This window comes from Festucalex cinctus, chromosome 9 (assembly GCF_051991245.1).
Source record: "Festucalex cinctus isolate MCC-2025b chromosome 9, RoL_Fcin_1.0, whole genome shotgun sequence".
Classification (NCBI taxonomy): Eukaryota; Metazoa; Chordata; class Actinopteri; order Syngnathiformes; family Syngnathidae; genus Festucalex; species Festucalex cinctus.
This window is the reverse complement of record NC_135419.1, coordinates 28289239-28312974: the sequence shown is the minus strand read 5'-3', so window position 1 is coordinate 28312974 and position 23736 is coordinate 28289239. Positions and strand designations below refer to the sequence as shown.

Sequence of the window (23736 nt, the reverse complement as noted above, 5' to 3'; positions counted from 1 at the left end):
GTCTTCATTCTTTGGCGTGTTTCATCTGAAGATATTTAAGATGAAAAGTTATTGAAATTGTTTGTCACGCCTTTGCTCTAGCGATGCATTGTTTGCAAAGAAAAATACTTTTTTTTTTGAAAGTCTAAACATGAGCGAAAACTCAAAACTTTGCACACAGATCAGACCTCTCAAGAACATGAATATTTTAGAGATTTGTTGTGCAATTTGTAATAAATGGCTCAATAGCGCCCTCTAGACATTTTTATGAAGTATTTCCGATTATATGATTCAGCTTAATTGTGTGAATATTTGGAGGCACACCTATCAGTCTAATACCTACAAAAATTATTCTATAGCCATGTGCCAAACCATTGTGATTTTATTTTGTTAATTGTGCATCATTTTTGGCCTTTCCATGAAACTTTGCAAGCACAAAGCATGGCAAAAACATTTACAATTTAGACGGTTTCCTATGAAACAGTACCCCAACATGCCAGTACCCCGACGTGCAAGTACCCCAACGTGGCCCAGGTTGCGAGGGCCCTTTATAGCTGCTCGCAGCTCTAGTTAGGGCCCGAGCAGCGACCGCTGCGAGGTCCCTATTGTTCCTGAAGGAATTCTTATTAGGGCCCGAGCAGCGACCGCTGCGAGGTCCCTATTGTTCCTGAAGGAATTCTTATTATTCTTCTTCTTCTTCTTTTTCTTTGTTATTATTCTTTTCCGCAAACAACCACATTTTTGAGGCACTAAACATGAACGAAAACTCACCAAACTTTACACGGAGATCGGGCCTGGCGAAAAATTTGATATTTTAAAGTCGCCATACATGATACATGAAAAATGGCTCTGTAGCGCCACCTACATAGGTTTAACGGATCCCTGTCCCGCTACGATTGTCCTATGGCTACGAAAATTGTGTGGCACCTGTAGCACATCCAGATGAACAAAAACCTCTTTGATATGTGTACCCTAAAATAGACAGGAAGTGAGGTATGAGTATTTGAATGTCCAATTTTGGCCCATTTTTGCACATTTACAGGGGTCATACTTTTGCCTGCTTCTCCTACACGGTTAACCCGATTGACTTCAAACTTGGGCTGTACCATCTCAACACCTGGGACAACATCATGGTAAAAAATCAAAAGTTTTTGACATACTATATGACGGTGGCGGGGCATCAAATTTACAGTTTCAAAATTCTTACTTAACAAAGCATTGCCGTGGTACGTTTAATTGAGAGCTACGAAAATTGGTACACATATGTAACAGACTATGATCTACAAAAAACTCTTTTTGAACCATATGCTAAACCTAACAGGAAGTCCGCCAGAGGCGAGGCATCAAATTTTGTGTTTCAAAATTCGTATTTAATGAAGCATTCCCGGCTGTACATTTCACCTAGAGTTACCAACATTTGAAGACATATGTAACAGCCCTCAAGGTACAAAAAACTCTTTTTGAACCATATGCTAAACCGAACAGGAAGTCCGCCATTTTGATTTACTTTGGAACGTGTTGCCATTTTTTGGGCCATTTCATAGGGGTCTTATTTTAACAAACTCCTCCTACAGAGTTTATCCGATCATCTCCAAACTTGGTGTGATTCATCTTAAAATGTTGAAGATGAAAAGTTATTGAAAGCTTTTTATTTCGTCGCACGCTGTTGCCGTGGCATGCACAGTTTGCAAAGGAAAAAATTCCCTCTTAATGAAGCATTCACAGTTGTACGAAGCAGCTAGAGCTACGAAAATTTGGAGACAAATTTAACAGCCCACAATGTACAAAAAAGTCTCTTGGTGCCATGTGCTAAACCCAACAGGAAGTCCCGTAGGGGCCGGTCATCACATTTTGAGGTAAAAAACTCCTCCTTAACGAAGCATTCCCGGTTGTACGTTTCACCTAGCGCTATGATAATTTAGAGGCATACATAAGAGCCCACGATGTACAAAAAAAGTCTCTTGGAACCATCTGCTAAACCAAACAGGAAGTCCGCCATTTTGATTTACGTTGGGATTTGTAGCTATTTTTTGGTGCCTTTTTTAGGGGTCATATTTTAACGAACTCCTCCTACAAAATTTATCCGACTGTCTTCAAACTTGGTGTGCTTCATCTTAAGATGTTTAAGATACAAAGTTATCGAAAGTTATTTATTTTGTCGCACGCCGTTTCATGGCGATGCATTGTTTGCCAAGTAAAATGCTGCTTTTTTTTTTGGTCTAAACATGTGCAAAAACTCATGAAACTTTACACACACATCAGGCTTGTCATAAGCATGAATATTTGAGAGATTTCTTATTAAATTTGCAATAAATGCTTCAATAGCGCCCTCTAGACATTTTTATGAAGTCTTTCCGATTATATGATTCAGCTAGATGTGTGAATATTGGCAGGCATGCCTAATATATTCAAAAAGTATTCTATATAGCCATGTGCCAATCCATTTTGATTTTATTTTGTTAATTGTGCATCATTTTTGGCCTTTCCATGAAACTTTACAAACACAAAGCATGGCAAAAACGTTTAAAATTTAGATGGTTTCCTATTTGACAGTACCCCAGCATGCCAGTACCCCGACGTGCAAATACCCCAACGTGGCCCGGGTTGCGAGGGCCCTTTATAGCTGCTCGCAGCTCTAGTTATTATTATTCTTCTTCTTTATTCTCCGCAAACGATCGCATTTTTGAGGGCCTAAACATTTACGAAAACTCACCAAACTTTGCAGTCTCTTCGGGCCCGGCGAAAAATTTGATATTATGTAGTTGTCATAACAACGCGACTCTATAGCGCCCCCTAGCGTAGAAAAATAAAAACCAATCCCGGCCCGTTTGAGCTAGAGCTACGAAAATTGGCAGGCACGTGTAGCACTCCGAGACGCACAAAAAAGTCAGTGGAAGCCATTTCCTAAAATGTACAGGAAGTGAGCTATGAATTTTTTAATGTCCAATTTTGGCCTATTTTGGCACATTCACTGTGGTCATACTTTTTCCCCCTATGCAAACATTTTTCATCCCATTTACTTTAAACTTGGCATTTATCATCTCAAGACCTAAGAGAACAACTAGGCAAAAAATCTTGCCTTTTCGAAATACTATATGACGGGGGCGGGGCATCAAATATTGCCTTTAAAATTTCATTTGTCCAGAAAGAGCAAATGCTGAATAACTCCCATGTACAAGCTCCAAAAAATCTCAAACTTCTCAGGCAACGTAATAGTCACGGCCTGAAAACACCTATATGAAAAAATTCAGTTATACATATAGCGCCACCTAGTGGTTACAATAAATGTCATACTTTATGTTTTTAGCTACTGTGCTGAGCTCGTTGAAGGGATCCAGTTGAAAATTGGTCAGAAAAGCCTTAAGATGTTGATGATGCCCCACACCGAATATTGTAACTTTTCGCCAAAGGGAGTGGCCGCTACGGTGACGCAAATTCTGAAGATTTTTCGTGACAATAAAAGCTGCATGAACTTGACCGAGATGATCCTATATTCTCAAAATTTCACACATTTGATGAGAGTCCAGCCCTAAAGACATCTACGAACTTATATTTCATCTAACTGATAGCGCCACCTAGTGGCAATTTTTTTTCTTACGAATTTTCTTGTACATTTTTCTCCAAACACGTTAACTGGACCAACCTCATATTTGCTCAGATGGGGGTTTCGGCCTTCATGATGTCACAACACGAAGTTTGTGAGTTTTCGCGAATCGCTGTGGGCGTGGCTAAGCACTGTTTGCCAAGAAAACAACGCTAGTTTTGATGGTCTAAACATGCGCAGAAACTCATGAAACTTGGCACACACATCTGGCCTGGCAAAATGAGCAATATTTTATCATGTATTGTCCTATTTTTACAAAAATGACTCAATAGCGCCCCCTAGAAATCTTTAACGAAGCAGCCCCGATTGTACGTTTAAGCAAGATCTACGAAAATTTTTAGGTGTATGAGGGAGCCAAAGACCTACAAAAAAGTCTTTTGGACCCATGTGCTAAAATGAACAGGAAGTGAGCTACAAATTTTTGAATGTCCCATTTTTGACAATTTTTGCACATTTTCAGGGGGCATACTTTTGCCCACTTCTCCTACACGTTTCATCCGACTGAGTTAAGACTTGACCTGGACCATGTCAAGACCTGAGCCAACAACAGACGGAAAAATCTTGACTTTTGGAAATACTATATGATGAGGGCGGGGCATCAAAATTTGTGTTTCGCACTGAAAAAGGATATGCTTAATAGCGCCACCTAGCCCTTGAGGCATGAAAAAAAAATACCCCACATACGGTATTTTGTACAAAAAATGTAAACTCATTCTAAGTGTGATAACTCAGTCATTTAGGAATATTCTTTTACTTTCCACCACTCAAAATATTCACTGGCATCAGACCTAACCAAACATACATATTTTTGTTATTTAGTTTTATGTATTTTTGATAGCCTCTATGGACATTAAAAGCAATATCGTGAATGAAGGCTATGCTTAATAACTCCCCGGTACATGCTCCAAAAAATCCCATACTTGAAATGTATATTTATAGTCAAGGCCTGAAGGTATCTCTATGACAAAATTCAGTTATAAATACAGCACCACCTAGTCCTTGAGGCTTAAAAAAAAAATGCCTCACTTACGGTATTTTTGCAAAAATTGTAGACTCATTGTAAGTGTGATAACTAAGTCATTTATGAATATTCTTTTACTTTCCACCACTCAATATGTTCACTGGCATCAGACCGATCCAAACATACGTATTTTTTATTTAGTTTTATTTATTTTTTTGATCGCCTCTATGGACAATAAAAGCAACATTGAGTACGAGCGATGATGTGTGTATATATACTTTTACGAAAAATACCAATCAGGGCAACTCATTGCCTAAAAATAAAAAAAAAGACGCTGATTTTTGCAGATCTTAACAATCACCAAAACCCATTGAGCTTGACACACTCATCACACCTGGCAAAAAAAAAAAAAAAAATCCACATGTTTATCATGCCATTTTCAAAGAAATTCTGCTTCCAATGTGCCAGTACCCCAATGTGCAAGTTCCCCAACGTGCAAGTACCCCAACGTGGCCCGGGCTGCGAGGGCCCTTTATAGCTGCTCGCAGCTCTAGTTAGGGCCCGAGCAGCGACCGCTGCGAGGTCCCTATTGTTTTTGTAAAAATTATTATTATTATTATTATTATTATTAGGGCCCGAGCAGCGACCGCTGCGAGGTCCCTATTGTTTTTGTAAAAATTATTATTATTATTATTATTATTATTATTAGGGCCCGAGCAGCGACCGCTGCGAGGTCCCTATTGTTTTTGTAAAAATTATTATTAGGGCCCGAGCAGCGACCGCTGCGAGGTCCCTATTGTTTTTCGTTCGAATTATTATTATTAGGGCCCGAGCAGCGACCGCTGCGAGGTCCCTATTGTTTTTGTAAAAATTATTATTATTATTATTATTATTATTATTATTATTATTATTATTAGGGCCCGAGCAGCGACCGCTGCGAGGTCCCTATTGTTTTTGTAAAAATTATTATTATTATTATTATTATTATTATTATTATTCTTTATTCTCCGCAAACGATCGCGATTTTGGGTACCTAAACATTCACGAAAACTCACCGAACTTTGCACACTCCTCAGGCCCGGCGAAAAATTTGATATTATTAAGTCGTCATAACAATGCGACTCGATAGCGCCCCCTAGCGTAGAAAAATAAAAACCAAGCCCGGCACGTTTGAGCTAGAGCAACAAAAATTGGCAGGCACGTGTAGCACCCCGAGACGCACAAAAAAGTCTATTGGGACCATGTAGCTAAAATGTACAGGAAGTGAGCTATGAATTTTTTTATGTCCAATTTTGGCCTATTTTGGCACATTCACTGTGGTCATGCTTTTTCCCCCTTTGCAAACATTTTTCATCCAATTGACTTCAAACTTGGCATTTATCATCTCAAGACCTGAGAGAAAAACTGGGCAAAACATCTTGCCTTTTTGAAATACTATATGACGGGGGCGGGGCATCAAATATTGCCTTTAAAATTTCATTTGTCCAGAAAGAGCAAATGCTTAATAACTCCCATGTTCAAGCTCCAAAAAATCTCAAACTTCTCAGGCAACGTAATAGTCACGGCCTGAAAACATCTATATGATAAAATTCAGTTATACATATAGCGCCACCTAGTGGTTACAATAAATGTCATACTTTACGTTTTTAGCTACTGTGCTGAGCTTGTTGAAGGGATCCATTTGAAAATTGGTCAGAAAAGGATTAAGATGTTGATCATGCCCCACACCGAATATTGTAACTTTTCGCCAAAGGGCGTGGCCGCTACGGTGACGCAAAGTCTGAAGATTTTTCGTGAAAATAAAAGCTGCATTAACTTGACTGAGATGATCCTATCTTCTCAAAATTTCACACATTTGATGAGAGTCCAGCACTAAAGACATCTACTGACTTATATTTCATCTAACTGATAGCGCCACCTAGTGGCAATTTTTTTTATTACGAATTTTCTTCTACGTTTTTCTCCAAACACGTTAACTGGACCTACCTCATATTTGCTCAGATGAGGGTTTTGGCCTTCATGATGTCACAACACGAAGTTTGTGAGTTTTCGCGAATTGCTGTGGGTGTGGCTAAGCGCTGTTCGCCAAGAAAACAACGCCAGTTTTGAGGGTCTAAACATGCACAGAAACTCATGAAACTTGGCACACACATCTGGCCTGGTAAAATGAGCAATATTTTATTGTTGATTGTGCTATTTTTACAAAAATGACTCAATAGCGCCCTCTAGAAGTTTTTAACGAAGCAGCCCCGGTTGTACGTTTAAGCAAGAACGACGAATATTTTTAGGTGTATGAGGGAGCCCAAGACCTACAAAAAAGTCTCTTGGACCCATATGCTAAAATGAACAGGAAGTGAGCTACGAATTTTTGAATGTCCCATTTTTGACAATTTTTGCACATTCACAGGGCGCAGACTTTTGCCCACTTCTCCTACACGTTTCATCTGACTGAGTTAAGACTTGACCTGGACCATGTCAAGACCTGAGCCAACGACAGGGGGAAAAATCTTGACCTTTCGAAATACTATATGATGAAGGCGGGGCATCAAAATTTGTGTTTCGCACTGAAAAAGGATATGCTTAATAACTCCCCGGTACATGCTCAAAAAAATTCCAAACTTGACATGTATGTTTATCGTCAAGGCCTGAAGCTATCTCTATGACAACATTCAGTTATATATGCAGCGCCACCTAGCCCTTGAGGCATATAAAAAAAATACCCCACATACGGTATTTTGTACAAAAAATGTAAACTCATTCTAAGTGTGATAACTAAGTCATTTATGAATATTCTTTTAGTTTCCACCACTCAAAATGTTCACTGGCATCAGACTTATCCAAACATATATATATTTTTATTTATTTTTGATAGCCTCTGTGGACATTAAAAGCAATATCGTGAATGAAGGATATGCTTAATAACTCCACGGTACATGCTCCAAAAAAAATCCCACACTTTACATGTATGCTTATAATCAAGGCCTGAAGGTATCTCGATGACAACATTCAGTTATAAATACAGCGCCACCTAGCCCTTGAGGCTTATATAAAAAAAAAAACCCACATACGGTATTTTGTACAAAAAAATGTAAACTCATTCTAAGTGTGATGACTAAGTCATTTCTGAATATTCTTTTAGTTTCCACCACTCAAATTGTTCACTGGCTTCACACCGATCCAAACGTATGTACGTTTCCATTTTGTTTTATTCATTTTTGATTGCCCCTTTGGACAATAAAAGTAACATTGTGCAATGAGTACAACGAGCGATGATGTATATAAACACTTTTACAAAAAATACCAATCAGGGCAACTCATTGCCTAAAAATAAAAAAGGACGCTGATTTTTGCAGGTCTTAACAATCACCAAAACCCGTTGAGCTTGACACACACTGGCAAAAAAAATATTCTACATGTAAAGGTTTATTATGCCATTTTCAAAGAAATTTTGCTTCCAATATGCCAGTACCCCAACGTGCCAGTACCCCAACGTGCCAGTACCCTAACGTGCAAGTACCCCAACGTGCAAGGACTCCAACGTGGCCCGGGCTGCGAGGGCCCTTTATAGCTGCTCGCAGCTCTAGTTATTCTTCTTCTTCTTCTTCTTCTTCTTCTTTATTCTCCGCAAACAATCGCGATTTTGGGTACCTAAATATTCACGAAAACTCACCGAACTTTGCACACTCCTCAGGTCCGGCGAAAAATTTGATATTATGAAGTCGTTATAACAACGCGACTCTATAGCGCCCCCTAGCATAGAAAAATAAAAACCAAGCCCGGCACGTTTGAGCTAGAGCAACGTAAATTGGCAGGCACGTGTAGCACCCCGAGACGCACAAAAAAGTCTATTGGGACCATGTAGCTAAAATGTATAGGGAGTGAGATATGAATTTTTTAATGTCCAATTTTGGCCTATTTTGGCACATTCACTGTGGTCATGCTTTTTCCCCCTATGCAAACATTTTTCATCCAATTGACTTCAAACTTGGTATTTATCATCTCAAGACCTAAGAGAACAGCTGGGCAAAAAGTCTTGCCTTTTCGAAATACTATATGACGGGGGAGGGGCATCAAATATTGCCTTTAAAATTTCATTTGTCCAGAAAGAGCAAATGCTGAATAACTCCCATGTACAAGCTCCAAAAAATCTCAAACTTCTCAGGCAACGTAATAGTCACGGCCTGAAAACATCTATATGACAAAATTCAGTTATACATATAGCGCCACCTAGTGGTTACAATAAATGTCATACTTTACGTTTTTAGCTACTGTGCTGAGCTCGTTGAAGGGATCCAGTTGAAAATTGGTCAGAAAAGCCTTAAGATGTTGATGATGCCCCACACCGAATATTGTAACTTTTCGCCAAAGGGCGTGGCCGCTACGGTGATGCAAAGTCTGAAGATTTTTCGTGACAATAAAAGCTGCATTAACTTGACCGAGATGATCCTATCGTCTCAAAATTTCACACATTTGATGAGAGTCCAGCCCTAAAGACATCTACTGACTTATATTTCATCTAACTGATAGCGCCACCTAGTGGCAATTTTTTTTCTTACGAATTTTCTTCTACGTTTTTCTCCAAACACGTTAACTGGACCTATCTCATATTTGCTCAGATGAGGGTTTCGGCCTTCATGATGTCACAACACGAAGTTTGTGAGTTTTCGCGAATTGCTGTGGGCGTGGCTAAGCGCTGTTCGCCAAGAAAACAACGCCGGTTTTGAGGGTCTAAACATGCACAGAAACTCCTGAAACTTGGCACACACATCTGGCCTGGTAAAATGAGCAATATTTTATTGTTGATTGTGCTATTTTTACAAAAATGACTCAATAGCGCCCCCTCGAAATTTTTAACGAAGCAGCCCCGGTTGTACGTTTAAGCAAGAACGACGAATATTTTCAGGTGTATGAGGGAGCCCAAGACCTACAAAAAAGTCTCTTGTACCCATATGCTAAAATGAACAGGAAGTGAGCTACGAATTTTTGAATGTCCCATTTTTGACGATTTTTGACATTCACAGGGGGCAGACTTTTGCCCACCTCTCCTACACGTTTCATCCGACTGAGTTAAGACTTGGCCTGGACCATGTCAAGACCTGAGCCAACGACAGGGGGAAAAATGTTGACTTTTCGAAATACTATATGATGAGGGCGGGGCATCAAAATTTGTGTTTCGCAATGAAAAAGGATATGCTTGATAACTCCCCGGTACATGCTCCAAAAAATCCCAAACTTGACATGTATGTTTATCGTCAAGGCCTGAAGTTATCTCTATGACAACATTCAGTTATATATGCAGCGCCACCTAGCCCTTGAGGCATGAAAAAAAAATACCCCACATACGGTATTTTGTACAAAAAATGTAAACTCATTCTAAGTGTGATAACGAAGTCATTTATGAATATTCTTTTAGTTTCCACCACTCAAAATGTTCACTGGCATCAGACTTATCCAAACATATATATATTTTTATTTATTTTTGATAGCCTCTATGGACATTAAAAGCAATATCGTGAATGAAGGATATGCTTAATAACTCCACGGTACATGCTCCAAAAAAAATCCCACACTTGACATGTATGCTTATAATCAAGGCCTGAAGGTATCTCTATGACAACATTCAGTTATAAATACAGTGCCACCTAGCCGTTGAGGCTTATATAAAAAAAATAAAAAAAATACCCCACATACGGTATTTTGTACAAAAAATGTACACTCATTCTAAGTGTGATAACTAAGTCATTTATGAATATTCTTTTAGTTTCCACCACTCAAATTGTTCACTGGCTTCACACCGATCCAAACGTATGTACGTTTCCATTTTGTTTTATTCATTTTTGATTGCCCCTTTGGACAATAAAAGTAAACATTGTGCAATGAGTACAACGAGAGATGATGTGTATATACACTTTTACAAAAAAATACCAATCAGGGCAACTCATTGCCTAAAAATAAATAAGGACGCTGATTTTTGCAGGTCTTAACAATCACCAAAATCCGTTGAGCTTGACAGACACTGGCAAAAAAAATATTCTACATGTAAACGTTTATTATGCCATTTTCAAAGAAATTTTGCTTCCAATATGCCAGTACCCCAACGTGCCAGTACCCCAACGTGCAAGTACCCCAACGTGCAAGGACCCCAACGTGGCCCTGGCTGCGAGGGCCCTTTATAGCTGCTCGCAGCTCTAGTTATTCTTCTTCTTCTTCTTCTTCTTTATTCTCCGCAAACAATCGCGATTTTGGGTACCTAAATATTCACGAAAACTCACCGAACTTTGCACACTCCTCAGGTCCGGCGAAAAATTTGATATTATGAAGTCGTTATAACAACACGACTCTATAGCGCCCCCTAGCATAGAAAAATAAAAACCAAGCCCGGCACGTTTGAGCTAGAGCAACGAAAATTGGCAGGCACGTGTAGCACCCCGAGACGCACAAAAAAGTCTATTGGGACCATGTAGCTAAAATGTACAGGAAGTGAGCTATGAATTTTTTAATGTCCAATTTTGGCCTATTTTGCCACATTCACTGTGGTCATGCTTTTTCCCCCTATGCAAACATTTTTCATCCCATTGACTTCAAACTTGCCATTTATCATCTCAAGACCTAAGAGAACAGCTGGGCAAAAAGTCTTGCCTTTTCGAAATACTATATGACGGGGGCGGGGCATCAAATATTGCCTTTAAAATTTCATTTGTCCAGAAAGAGCAAATGCTGAATAACTTCCATGTACAAGCTCCAAAAAATCTCAAACTTCTCAGGCAACGTAATAGTCACGGCCTGAAAACATCTATATGACAAAATTCAGTTCTACATATAGCGCCACCTAGTGGTTACAATAAATGTCATACTTTACGTTTTTAGCTACTGTGCTGAGCTCGTTGAAGGGATCCAGTTGAAAATTGGTCAGAAAAGCCTTAAGATGTTGATGATGCCCCACACCGAATATTGTAACTTTTCGCCAAAGGGCATGGCCGCTACGGTGACGCAAAGTCTGAAGATTTTTCGTGACAATAAAAGCTGCATTAACCTGACCGAGATGATCCTATCTTCTCAAAATTTCACACATTTGATGAGAGTCCAGCTCTAAAGACATCTACTAACTTACATTTCATCTAACTGATAGCGCCACCTAGTGGCAATTTTTTTTCTTACGAATTTTCTTCAATGTTTTTCTCCAACCACGTTAACTGGACCTACCTCATATTTGCTCAGATGAGGGTTTCGGCCTTCATGATGTCACAACACGAAGTTTGTGAGTTTTCGCGAATTGCTGTGGGCGTGGCTAAGCGCTGTTCGCCAAGAAAACAACGCCAGGTTTGAGGGTCTAAACATGCACAGAAACTTCTGAAACTTGGCACACACACCTGGCCTGGTAAAATGAGCAATATTTAATTTTTGATTGTGCTATTTTTAAAAAAATGACTCAATAGCGCCCCCTCGAAATTTTTAACGAAGCAGCCCCGGTTGTACGTTTAAGCAAGAACGACGAATATTTTTAGGTGTATGAGGGAGCTCAAGACCTACAAAAAAGTCTCTTGTACCCATATGCTAAAATGAACAGGAAGTGAGCTACGAATTTTTGAATGTCCCATTTTTGACGATTTTTGCACATTCACAGGGGGCAGACTTTTGCCCACTTCTCCTACACGTTTCATCCGACTGAGTTAAGACTTGGCCTGGACCATGTCAAGACCTGAGCCAACGACAGGGGGAAAAATTTTGACTTTTCGAAATACTATATGATGAGGGCGGGGCATCAAAATGTGTGTTTCGCAATGAAAAAGGATATGCTTGATAACTCCCCGGTACATGCTCCAAAAAATCCCAAACTTGACATGTATGTTTATCGTCAAGGCCTGAAGTTATCTCTATGACAACATTCAGTTATATATGCAGCGCCACCTAGCCCTTGAGGCATGAAAAAAAAATACCCCACATACGGTATTTTGTACAAAAAATATAAACTCATTCTAAGTGTGATAACTAAGTCATTTATGAATATTCTTTTAGTTTCCACCACTCAAAATGTTCGCATCAGACTTATCCAAACATATATATATTTTTATTTATTTTTGATAGCCTCTATAGACATTAAAAGCAATATCGTGAATGAAGGATATGCTTAATAACTCCACGGTACATGCTCCAAAAAAAATCCCACACTTGACATGTATGCTTATAATCAAGGCCTGAAGGTATCTCTATGACAACATTCAGTTATAAATACAGCGCCACCTAACCGTTGAGGCTTATATAAAAAAAATTAAAAAAATACCCCACATACGGTATTTTGTACAAAAAATGTACACTCATTCTAAGTGTGATAACTAAGTCATTTATGAATATTCTTTTAGTTTCCACCACTCAAATTGTTCACTGGCTTCACACCGATCCAAACGTATGTACGTTTCCATTTTGTTTTATTCATTTTTGATTGCCCCTTTGGACAATAAAAGTAAACATTGTGCAATGAGTACAACGAGCGATGATGTGTATATACACTTTTACAAAAAAATACCAATCAGGGCAACTCATTGCCTAAAAATAAATAAGGACGCTGATTTTTGCAGGTCTTAACAATCACCAAAATCCGTTGAGCTTGACAGACACTGGCAAAAAAAATATTCTACATGTAAACGTTTATTATGCCATTTTCAAAGAAATTTTGCTTCCAATATGCCAGTACCTCAACGTGCCAGTACCCTAACGTGCAAGTACCCCAACGTTTAAGGACCCCAACGTGGCCCGGGCTGCGAGGGCCCTTTATAGCTGCTCGCAGCTCTAGTTTTCTTTTGTTGTTGTACTTCCAGTTTTAGCCTGACCTGTGGTGGCGCCATTGAGACTGCACAGCTGCTACTAATCAGCAATTGTCTTGTTTATTTAAGAGGCAACTTCTGCCACAGTCTTTTGTCGGACTATTCACTTGCCAGCCACCAATGCCCAAGCCTTGCCTCGACTATTCTTCGATCTCCGCTTCGCCTGTACTTCGATTTTGCCTAGCCCTTGAGAGTTTTATAGTGTAGTGATTTTTTGTATTCTGACTCTTACCTTTTTGTGTAAGCACTTTCAGTTAATCTCCTTGCCCATTTGGTGCAAGCCTTTTAGTTAGTTACTTCCGCGTTGTTACGTGCGCTTTTTGTTACCGTTTTTTCCTCCTTGCTTTGCAAGCGATGTTTGGATATTTTGTGTGCGTGTCTATTTTGTAAATAAATTTTTGTAAGTTGCTCTGTTGTCCGCGTTTCTGGGATCCACACTCGCGCCATAACATTTCCTAATTTTGTATCAATAATTGGGTCTTTAATTACTGCAGGTGGGTTTGTCAAACACCGAGTTCATCTTTCCCGTGAAACAGCATGAAGTCGCTGACACGTTTGTGACGTTCGAGGCCTCGTTTGCAGTGGTCACGTGATTTTCAGCATGTCCGAAGCAGTTGTACTGCTTCGACATGCCTCCGCTTCATTTGCTCAATCAGATTCGAGCAGGAAGGCTTGAGCGTAACATCTCTAAGTTGGCACTCTTATCTCTTGCACATTTTGTATCAATAACTTTGTGGGTTACCGGCTCTATGCTCGGGTCTGACCTGCATGACGTAGTTGTGGTTATTGTCCAATGACACGCTTCGAAATGGGCCTTCTTGGTTTGTTTTTCCGGGTTTGTACGCAGTCGTGATCTGTCATGTTTAAGCGCTATCGTAGTTGATACCTTTTATATAGGGTATATGCCTCGGAAGAGGCGCAACTGTTTTTTGCACAACTGTTTGTTTCCGGTTCGGTTTGCGACATGTGGGCTGCGTCAAAAATGCTTGCGCTAGCGCTTTCGCAACCTGGACCGGAAATAAAATGATGTGCAAAATCACGTCCCGCCTCTTCCGTGGCATATACCCCATTACAACACACATCGACACATTTATTGCTAAAATAACACTTTTGTACACCAGGCTCTTTCAGAAAGGTAAAATGCGTCAACATCGTTGAAGTTCGTCTTAAAACTTGACTGGGAATAGTCCTTAATAAGGACTCCTTATTGTCACTTCTTTTGAAAAGTCATCCTTTCTTTTTAAAATTTAAGGCTAACAATGTCTTGTTATTGCGATCTTTGGACATGATAAGACGGATCTCCCACATTTGATCTACAGTATGTGCTTTTTTTTTTTTTTTTTTTCCTTGAACAAACAAGGTAAAAAATATTTCCTAATAGTCTGCATATGTCACAAAAATGAGCTACACAATTAAACGCCCACATTTGTTGAAACTATTTTCTTGCTGACTAAACAGAAATGACATAAGCGACAGGACGTGACATAAGCGATTGATAATGACAGAAACAGCAGATAAGTGTACGTAATCATTTACATGAATATAAAGTATTTGCAAGCTGTCCACATAAGGAGGAACTGCTTTTTTGAGCAAGTAGTTCGGAGAATTTCAATTCTGATCTGAGAAATGTACTAAAGTAACTGTGAAAAACTAAAACAACCCAAGATGGGAAAATCTCAAGCCTTTTAATTCACAAACCAGAACATCAATCTTTTCTTTACGGAATCAACTCCTATTAAAATGGTTATGATCATGCAGTACATAGCACATTATTACTATTTGCAATGTACTAGTTGCTGTAAAGACAAACTCAATGTTTGCCATTCAGAAGTACTCAATAGGGTCATCGTGAGTCTTGGAATCCTGGATGTCTCTCAGCTCCAGGTTCGACCCAGCGTGTCGCAGACTTTGGAAGACACGAATGTGGACGTGGTCGTCTCCTCCCACGTGCACCTGCAAAAGGGTGATAACACCAACATTTAGTAAAAGTTTTCACCGGCTACTACTGGTGTCTGGATGCACTATATTGTAACCAACTGCACATTTCGGAGCAGATTTCCCCAAATGACAAATGGAAAAAGACCATACTGAATTGTCATGACAACATACAGAAACACTTCCAAAAATATATTACGGTATGTACGTTATTTTTAGATTTTAAGCTCTGGCAAAAGGGTCTACATGTGCAAAAAGATCAAAATTGAGATATTGATATATTTAAATTCTGCACTTAATTCCCTTTAAAATGATATATAAAATGGACGTACCTCAAAAATTGACAAAGTAACAGAAGTTTTCATGTTGGAAGGTAGAAATCGCTAGTTTTGAGAAAAAGGGGTTTAAAGTTTTGGTACTTGCATCTTTCAAATGTCCATAGCAACCAGTACCCGAGGAAAAGATATGAACCTGAAATTTTCAGGAACTGTTCAAATGTCAATGGAAAGTCAATTCCAATAATTGAGATTTTAACTTTAAACGTTTTGGAAGTTTGACCTCTCAAGAGTTGAAATCAGCCTCAACTTTGAAGATCACATTCTGCTTACAATTCATTTTCTGAGGCATCAGCCAAAGTTTGGTTATTTTATTATTACTCCTTGTAGTATTATCATGTGTAAATGAGGTCATATTATCACAGTGGGAAATTTGATTTAATAATTTTGTGTCAATTAAAAGATTTGCCATTTGATGAGTGTTTTGTTGATAACTTATCATGGATGTGGTATCTCAAATGCTTTTGGTCACATGAAGAACATGAAAATGGTTTGTTTGTTTTGTTTTGTCCCACCACCCCACCGCAAGTAATACACAAGTTCACATACTATTTGTATGTGAATGCAGAAGTCAATGCCCCGTGGCATTATGGGGAAATGTTGAAGACATAACGATAAATCATAAAATTACAAATAATCAATGTTTATTTTAATTTACAAACATAATGGTGTAATACAGTAGGCCAAAAGAAAAAAAAAATGATTTGAACTATATATGTGCAAATCAACACCGCATGGTATTAAATAGGTATGTAACGATATCCAAACATCACGATACGATATTATCACGATATGAAGGTCACGATACGATAATTATCACGATATTGTGGGGGGGGGGTTGGCGATATTTAAAAAAGGTCACAATATTGTAAAAATAAAAGCGATCATACCAAAAAAAGCACAATATTGTGCTTTTGTAATGTTGAGGCGCTTACTTGTTAATGCACGCACACATTAAGTTCATCCACATATTGACTCGCTTCACAAGCATATTACGTTCCCCTTCATCTGACAATTAGCACAGATTTTAAACATAGAAGGCCAAAACATCCCTAATGAAAATTAGATTGCACTAATAAACTAGCCACCAGAGGGTGCGAGAACTGCACAAATTGAAATCAATCTGACCTTTTTGATGTCCATCCATCCATTTCCCTTTAAATGTTGTGAACATGACGACGACGATATTGTTGCAGTTTTAATATCACAATATCGCGATATTGCCCTTATCGTTACTTCCCTAGCATTAAGGGAGAAATATATATATATATATATATATATATATATTTATATATATAAATATTAGGGGTGTCAAAATTAGTGCGTTAATTCTGAGTTAATTTAAAGTTCTTTTAACGTCACTATTTCTTTTAACGCACGATTAATTTTAACTTACTTATTTGGAAAGCCTGTACCGGGGGAATTCCAAATGCAACATAGCAGACAGGTCCATGTCAAAATCTAGAATTGTTTTTAATAATATGCATGTATTTGTGGAGACTGGGTTCAAGTTATATTTTACAATTTTAAAAATGTGCAGAATTTCACAAATTTTAAAGATTAGATAGCTCACTTGTCTTTTTTTACAGTACATCTTTTTAATTTTAACTAAATTTGATGAATTATTATGAAATTACTGTATTAACGACTAAAATATGCAGCCATATTTCTATTAGTTCAACATTTTTGCCCCCACTTATGTAAACAAGAGTATGAAAATTTGGAAAAAAAATATTTTTTTTGTACATTTTATTGTACATTTAAAACAGGCATAAAATTTGTGATCATGAGTTAACTATGGAAGTCATGCGATTAATTACGATTGAAAGTTTTACCCCTAATACATATATATATATATATATATATATATATATATATATATATATATATATATATATATATATATATATATATATATATATCCATCCATCCATCCATTTTCTTGACCGCTTATTCCTCACAAGGGTCGCGGGGGGTGCTCGCGCCTATCTCAGCTGGCTCTGGGCAGTAGGCGGGGGACACCCTGGACTGGTTGCCAGCCAACCGCAGGGCACACAGAGACGAACAACCATCCACCCTCACAAGCACACCTCGGGACAATTCGGAGTGCCCAGTCAACCTGATATGCATGTCTTTGTCTTTATATATATATATATATATATATACATATATATATATATATATATACACATATATACATATATATATATATATATATATATATATATATATACACACATATATATATATATATATATATATATACACACATATATATATATATATATATATATACACACATATATATATATATATATATATATATATATATATATATATATATATATATATATATATATATTTGTAAAACACTTAGAATTAATTGAAAACCACTAAATTTTATATGTTTTTAGGACTACTACTACTACTACTACTACTACTACTACTACTACTACTACTACTAATAATAATAATAATAATAATAATGCCCCTAAACAAACAAACATTATAAAATCAAGTGTCTGATGCTGTGCTTACCTTGATGAAGTAGTTGGTCCCAGCCACAATTTGTGTTTTGTAACTTTTGGCGATGAAAAGGTTGTACTTCTTCCCAGTTTTTTTCTCAGCTTGAGACTTCACCTGGAAATCATTGTTTTTATTAATGTTTTGTTTTGGTTTTTTTGCATTGTTAACTTTCAAAGCAAGCAACAATAAATGTGTCAAGTTTCGATACTCACATTATCACAGATTTTCTGAATCTGTTCGTCGGCTTTTTCAACATCTGAGAGCCGTCCGGTCATCGGGCAGGTGACTGTTGTCATGTTGAGAGGCAATTAAGGAGCAGGAGAACTAAACTGCAGTGCGTCTGTTGAGGTTCAGCGCTACCAGAGTAACTGATTGCTGCTTTTATAAGCAGATAAAGGGGAGGGTTTGATGTTTTTCTGCAAGATCTCAGTGCTGCTTTCGACACAGTTAACCACGCTATTAGTCACTAGGTGGAGCTCAGAGACACTGCCCTGAGTTGCTTTTACTCCTCTTATATTTACACAAGACCTTTGTGGTCACCATAGGCTACACTGTAACAAACTACAGTGTAAAATACAGTTAATTGCTGGCAGCTGGGTTGCCAGTTTGTTACTGTTATTTTACAGCAAGACTTCATGTTGAGCTCTGTAAGAAAGGCCTCTACCGCAGCTAAACTTCTCACTGAATCAAATAGACATCGTCATCCCACACCAATTTTGAGCAACCTCCCAGTCTGTTTTACAATTGATTTCAACATTTTACTGATAACTGTGAAAGTACGTTGGGGCCTGACTCATCTGACCCACCTCAAATCCTTACCTTCTTAACCAAGATTGTCCAAAAAGTGTTTTTTTTAATCAATTAAGTGACTTTTTGATAAATTCCAGTCAAGTTTCTGACTGAATTTGTATTTGTATACAGTTAATCTCATTTAGAGATGCATACTTCTCCACCCCAACACATTCTCTAGGGTGGCCACTTCCATAAGGTCAAAAAGGAGGACATATTTTAGAAAAAAAAAATTAAAGGGGGGTGCTGGTGCCTATCTCAGCTGGCTCTGGGCAGTAGGCGGGGTACACCCTGGACTGGTTGCCAGCTAATCGCAGGCGTTTGAATTAATAATAATAATAATAAGAATAATAATAATAATAAGTTTTGCATGGTTTATAGATCATATTTGTGTAACTAATTGTTAAAAAAAAATATTAATAGAAACTCAAACTTTACAGTAGCTACCATATTTTTAAACCACTAAGCAGCACGTCATCCCTTTGGCTGTGAGCGAGTCACGAAAAATCTCTCTGTCCACTTTCACACCGCAGTCTACACTTCTGTAGTTGTTTGTTTGTTTTACCAGCAAAGAGTACATCAGCTGCTCTGTGTAGTTTGTAGCTACAACAACAAAAGCACATGAAAAGAACTCGGTCGTAATTAGGAGTTTCTGACAGTCTTGGGATAACCACAATCAACAATGTTGGAAAAAATAATGTTTATTTCAGCTCTTGACTTCATGTATTGATACAAACATTATTTATTTTCACTTAATTCTAACCAGTTATGAAGCAGGCAATAATGTACTGGTCAAGAACAAGCAAACTAGCAATCATTCGTCCAACACAAATGCAATATGTGCGCACATACAATGGCAAAAAAAAAGAAAGAAAAAAGAAAAAAAAAGCCATATAATATATGTATATATTCCATCTACTCTTTCTATTTCAATCATACCGGTAAATGTTTAAGAGTAAATGTTTGTCTACAGCCTTGGTATTGGCGATTTACACAGTGTACCGCTACAGACGTCGGCATTTCCGTACACAACGCATAGTCTGAGAAAGGTTTCCTGGGAGAAGCAAGATGGCAGTCAAGCTACTTCATGATTCTTAGCCTATCGGCCATCCAGTCCTTTAATATAGGTCAGTGTATATACCCCATAGGTTAAAAGGGAAACCCGGTACCCATAGAGCCAGAAACAAACACTGTTCCTCTGTCCAATTGGGTTTCCTTGTTTTTGTCTTCTCCATTGTTTTTCACTGGTTGGGTAGATGGGGAAAGCCAACCACAACTGCTTGCTGAAGTCTAGTCAGCAATCACAGACATTGATGAAAACTGAGCTGTTAGAGCCATAGAAAAAATATGAATAGGTTCGTTCAAATGTGAATATATGTTTATTTGTATTCCATTTGAATAGTTTTTGTTTATTAATCAGAAACCTGTATTTGGCATTTTATTTTTGTTATTTTGTGTAATGTAGATTTACTTAGAATATTTGAGTAATTGTGCTTAATTTTTTTTGTCCTGCTTGATAGGCTGTCGTAAAGTAAGGAGTTGTAAAGTGTGTTGATGACGTAAAGAAAACAGAAAATGCAAATAGGGCTAGGAGCAACAACTTTGATTTGATTTGATTTGATTTATTTGTTCATTTTTCCTTTCGGACAGCATTGTGACAAACAAACATTTCAACATACAATTTTAACATATGATAACCGAAAAGAAAAAGGGCTGGCAGGAAGAAGCAAAAAAGCTTATAAATTCCTGCCCCCATACTAATCTAGGACGCATAAAATCAAGAGTAATAGTTAAGGATCAGCAGAGATGATAAAATTTCACACAGTTCATCAAGTCCATGAAGTTGATTATCCAGTTGATTACATTCGGAAACTTTTGATTCAGCAAATGGATTATAGAAAGTTCAATCAGTTCATCTTCACCAGTGATTTGATCGAAAGTAGTTCATGAGAGTAGATTCGTTCAAATTAATTGTTGATCACTTGTTGATTAGTACCATGTGGATTATCACAGTCCAGCAGCTTTAGATAAACTTTATCTAACCGTGCCAATCGAGTTAATAGTGCTAGGTTTATGCTTTTGTAGCCACTGTTGATTTTTTTTTGTAAATAAAGTGGAAACATTTTTTGTTCACCAGCAACGGCGTTTTGCATTTGTGGTCATTGCTGAGGAGGAAAGAGCGATGACGGTTGGTGCGTGTTAGAGACTCAGGCCCTGCTTACGTAGTGACAAAAGGAAGGAAAAATGCCGCTACATGAGAAATTTTACACTTGTTAATACTAAATTGAGTTGAAATGTTGAAAGTGCAAAAACTGCCAGCATAACAGTTAATATAAGCAAATACATTAAATATAACTATCACTATGTGAATACTATGAAAGTGGAGCTCAGTTTTCACACATTTTTAAGAACAATTTTAAACTACAGCTTACTATTTATTTAACAAAAATATTGTTTACAATTATACAGTCTGTATACGATTAAGATTCTATGGTTAAATTTATGGGAGAGTAGGGTAAGTAGTGCCAATCTTTACTTAAAGTGCTTTTACACAAGGGGATTACAGGAATGCCCCCAACTAAAATATGTTCATTAAGTTTGGGATGTTGTACATCCATGGGAGCACTCACTTTGGATCTTCGGAAAACTGTTTGAGAAATATAGCTTTAGAAAAAAAAAGTGGTTTTGTGGCACAACTTGCCGCCAGTGCGGGGTAGGTTGTGCTATTAGTCATAATTCAGTGGGGTAATTGTGCCATTGATAACGGAAGTAAAAAAAAAAGATAATTTAATCTCACATCAGAGGCCTTTTCTTTCATTCTTTTTATTTTACTGTTCAGCCTTTTTATCTTCTCTTTATTTGTGAGCCTTTTCCAATTCCATCCTCTCAAGTGTCACAATTCTTGTTTTCACTTTTTTTTTTTAACTCAATTCTGTTATTTCTGTGGATTTTGGGAAAGGAAAAATAACTTCTGAAGACACATAACCCAAGTGAGCAGAACAACCAGATTTGTCACTTGGTGAGTGCTTGGGAGGGTAAGCCTGGGCCTATTTTTTTCCTTATCCCTGTATTATTTTTATGACCACCCTGCAGATTTTTCATCTCCTTTCAAACTAGACGTATGGTCTTCCTGTCTTTCACTGCTCTTTCCAACTCCTCAAGAGGAGTTGGAATCCTGTCTGCCTTTCTTTTGTATCTGATGGCATAATGAATTTTGGTCAAACATTAAGAATGGCACATACTTCAAGTGATCAAATGTAAGAATACAGTTTACAACAACAATAAAATACAATAACATGATATAAAGTAAATAATCATAATTTAGGGGATGTTGTGCCATTGGCACAAATTACCCCAAGCCCACCATTTTGAATAAATAAATGCATCCCAGCTGTTTTGATCCAGCAACCAACCATATAGATTCATGATGTAGCTTACTAAAGCACTAAACATGTGTGAACTGTTTTCAAAGTTTTCAATAATTGTTCATACACAGCCATAAAAAGAAAAAAAAACAAAAAAAACTTAAAGGCCGATGACGCAGGATTCAGAGTTTTTGCACATTTGCGACCCCTCTGGCGAAACGCGAAACGGACGCCAGCGATGTTTTTTGTTGTTGTTGTTGTTGTTGTTTTTTTAATTGCTTTATTGAACAAATTGTAATCTAAAGTCAAACATGGCAAATACCAAACTAACAATCCCCATCACTCAACAATCTCACAATAACAGTAAAGGAAAAGGGAAGGGAAAAAAATACAATAAAATAAAAAATAAAACAAATATAAAAGAAAAATTGCCAGGGGTCTTAAGCTAAGAAATATTAAAAACACCAAACTGAGAACACAAAATCATTGTCAAAAGGACATGCCATGTTCGTGACAAAAGTGGACTTTACGCTATAGACTGCAGGCGCCGCAGCGGCCTGAATGAATGAGGAAATGAATTGTTGTGTGTGGCTGAAAGGAGGCGGGTACAGGGAAAAACTCGAGGTTCATTGTGAAAAACCTGCTACCGACCAGTAGGGATGAAAGGCTCGAGCATAACATCTCTACCGACCAGGTTAGGGTTACCCTAACCCTAGGTACAGGCAGGCACCAGCGAGCCACCGGCGACGACGCTCCTCTGGGTGCAGACGTCCACCACCCATTTGCATGGGCTCCCCTCCATTGTCCGGCGGTCCAGAAAGGGTGCGGGCGGCGGCGTCGTTGAGGGAGAGTCTGCACATGTCCTCGTTCGCGGCTGCTCCATGCCGCTCCACAGCGCGTTCTCGGCCCCGTTCCCGTATCCGATTGTCCAAACGGATCGTGAGTTCAATGAGACCCTCTAACGAGCTCGTGTCGTTGCGGACTGCCAGTTCATCCTTGAGCTGTGTATTCAGTCCTCGACGAAATACACTCCGCAACGCACAGTCTCCAAACCCACTCTCGGCGGCCAGTATGCGAAACTCGATGGAATAATCAGCGACCGATTTTTTCCACTGAATGAAATCTAGCAACCGACCCCCGGCCTCTCTCCCCCTAACCGGATGATCGAACACGCGTTGAAATTCACCCACAAAATTTGGAAAAGAGGACCGAAGGTCTGGTCGCGCGTTGCTCACCACCATAGCCCAGGTAGCGGCTTGACCAGTCAGGAGGCTCATAACGAACGCTACTTTGGACTGATCACGAGCGTAAGTAAACGGTTGCTGGTCAAAAACGAGCGAACACTGATGCAAAAATTGACCGCAACCTCCAGGCTGTCCATCGTAGCGTGACGGGTGGGGCAAAACGGGTTCTCTATGTG

At 38.3% G+C, this 23736-nt stretch overlaps 1 protein-coding gene and 1 long non-coding RNA gene across 2 annotated transcripts in view; both read right to left on the bottom strand.

Annotated features, from left to right (window-relative positions):
- Positions 1-23736, bottom strand: part of LOC144025930 (uncharacterized) — a 222068-nt gene that overhangs the window by 74233 nt on the left and 124099 nt on the right. The window lies entirely within an intron of this gene.
- LOC144025904 (cystatin-B-like) lies at positions 15124-18505 on the bottom strand. The gene is made up of 3 exons (XM_077532306.1): positions 18375-18505; positions 18175-18276; positions 15124-15319 (listed from the first exon to the last, which is right to left on the bottom strand). Exons 1-3 carry the CDS (start codon positions 18456-18458, stop codon positions 15191-15193), a joined length of 315 nt encoding a protein of 104 aa, XP_077388432.1. The 5' UTR covers positions 18459-18505; the 3' UTR covers positions 15124-15190.

Bases quoted from the DNA above. Each gene is read 5' to 3' on its own strand.
- LOC144025904 (XM_077532306.1), bottom strand. From the start codon at position 18,458: ATGACAACAGTCACCTGCCCGATGACCGGACGGCTCTCAGATGTTGAA. The intron at 18,277-18,374 runs GTGAGTATCGAA...AATGATTTCCAG, and splicing joins TTCAGAAAATCTGTGATAAT to GTGAAGTCTCAAGCTGAGAA. The intron at 15,320-18,174 runs GTAAGCACAGCA...ACCCTTTTGCAG, and splicing joins GGACCAACTACTTCATCAAG to GTGCACGTGGGAGGAGACGA.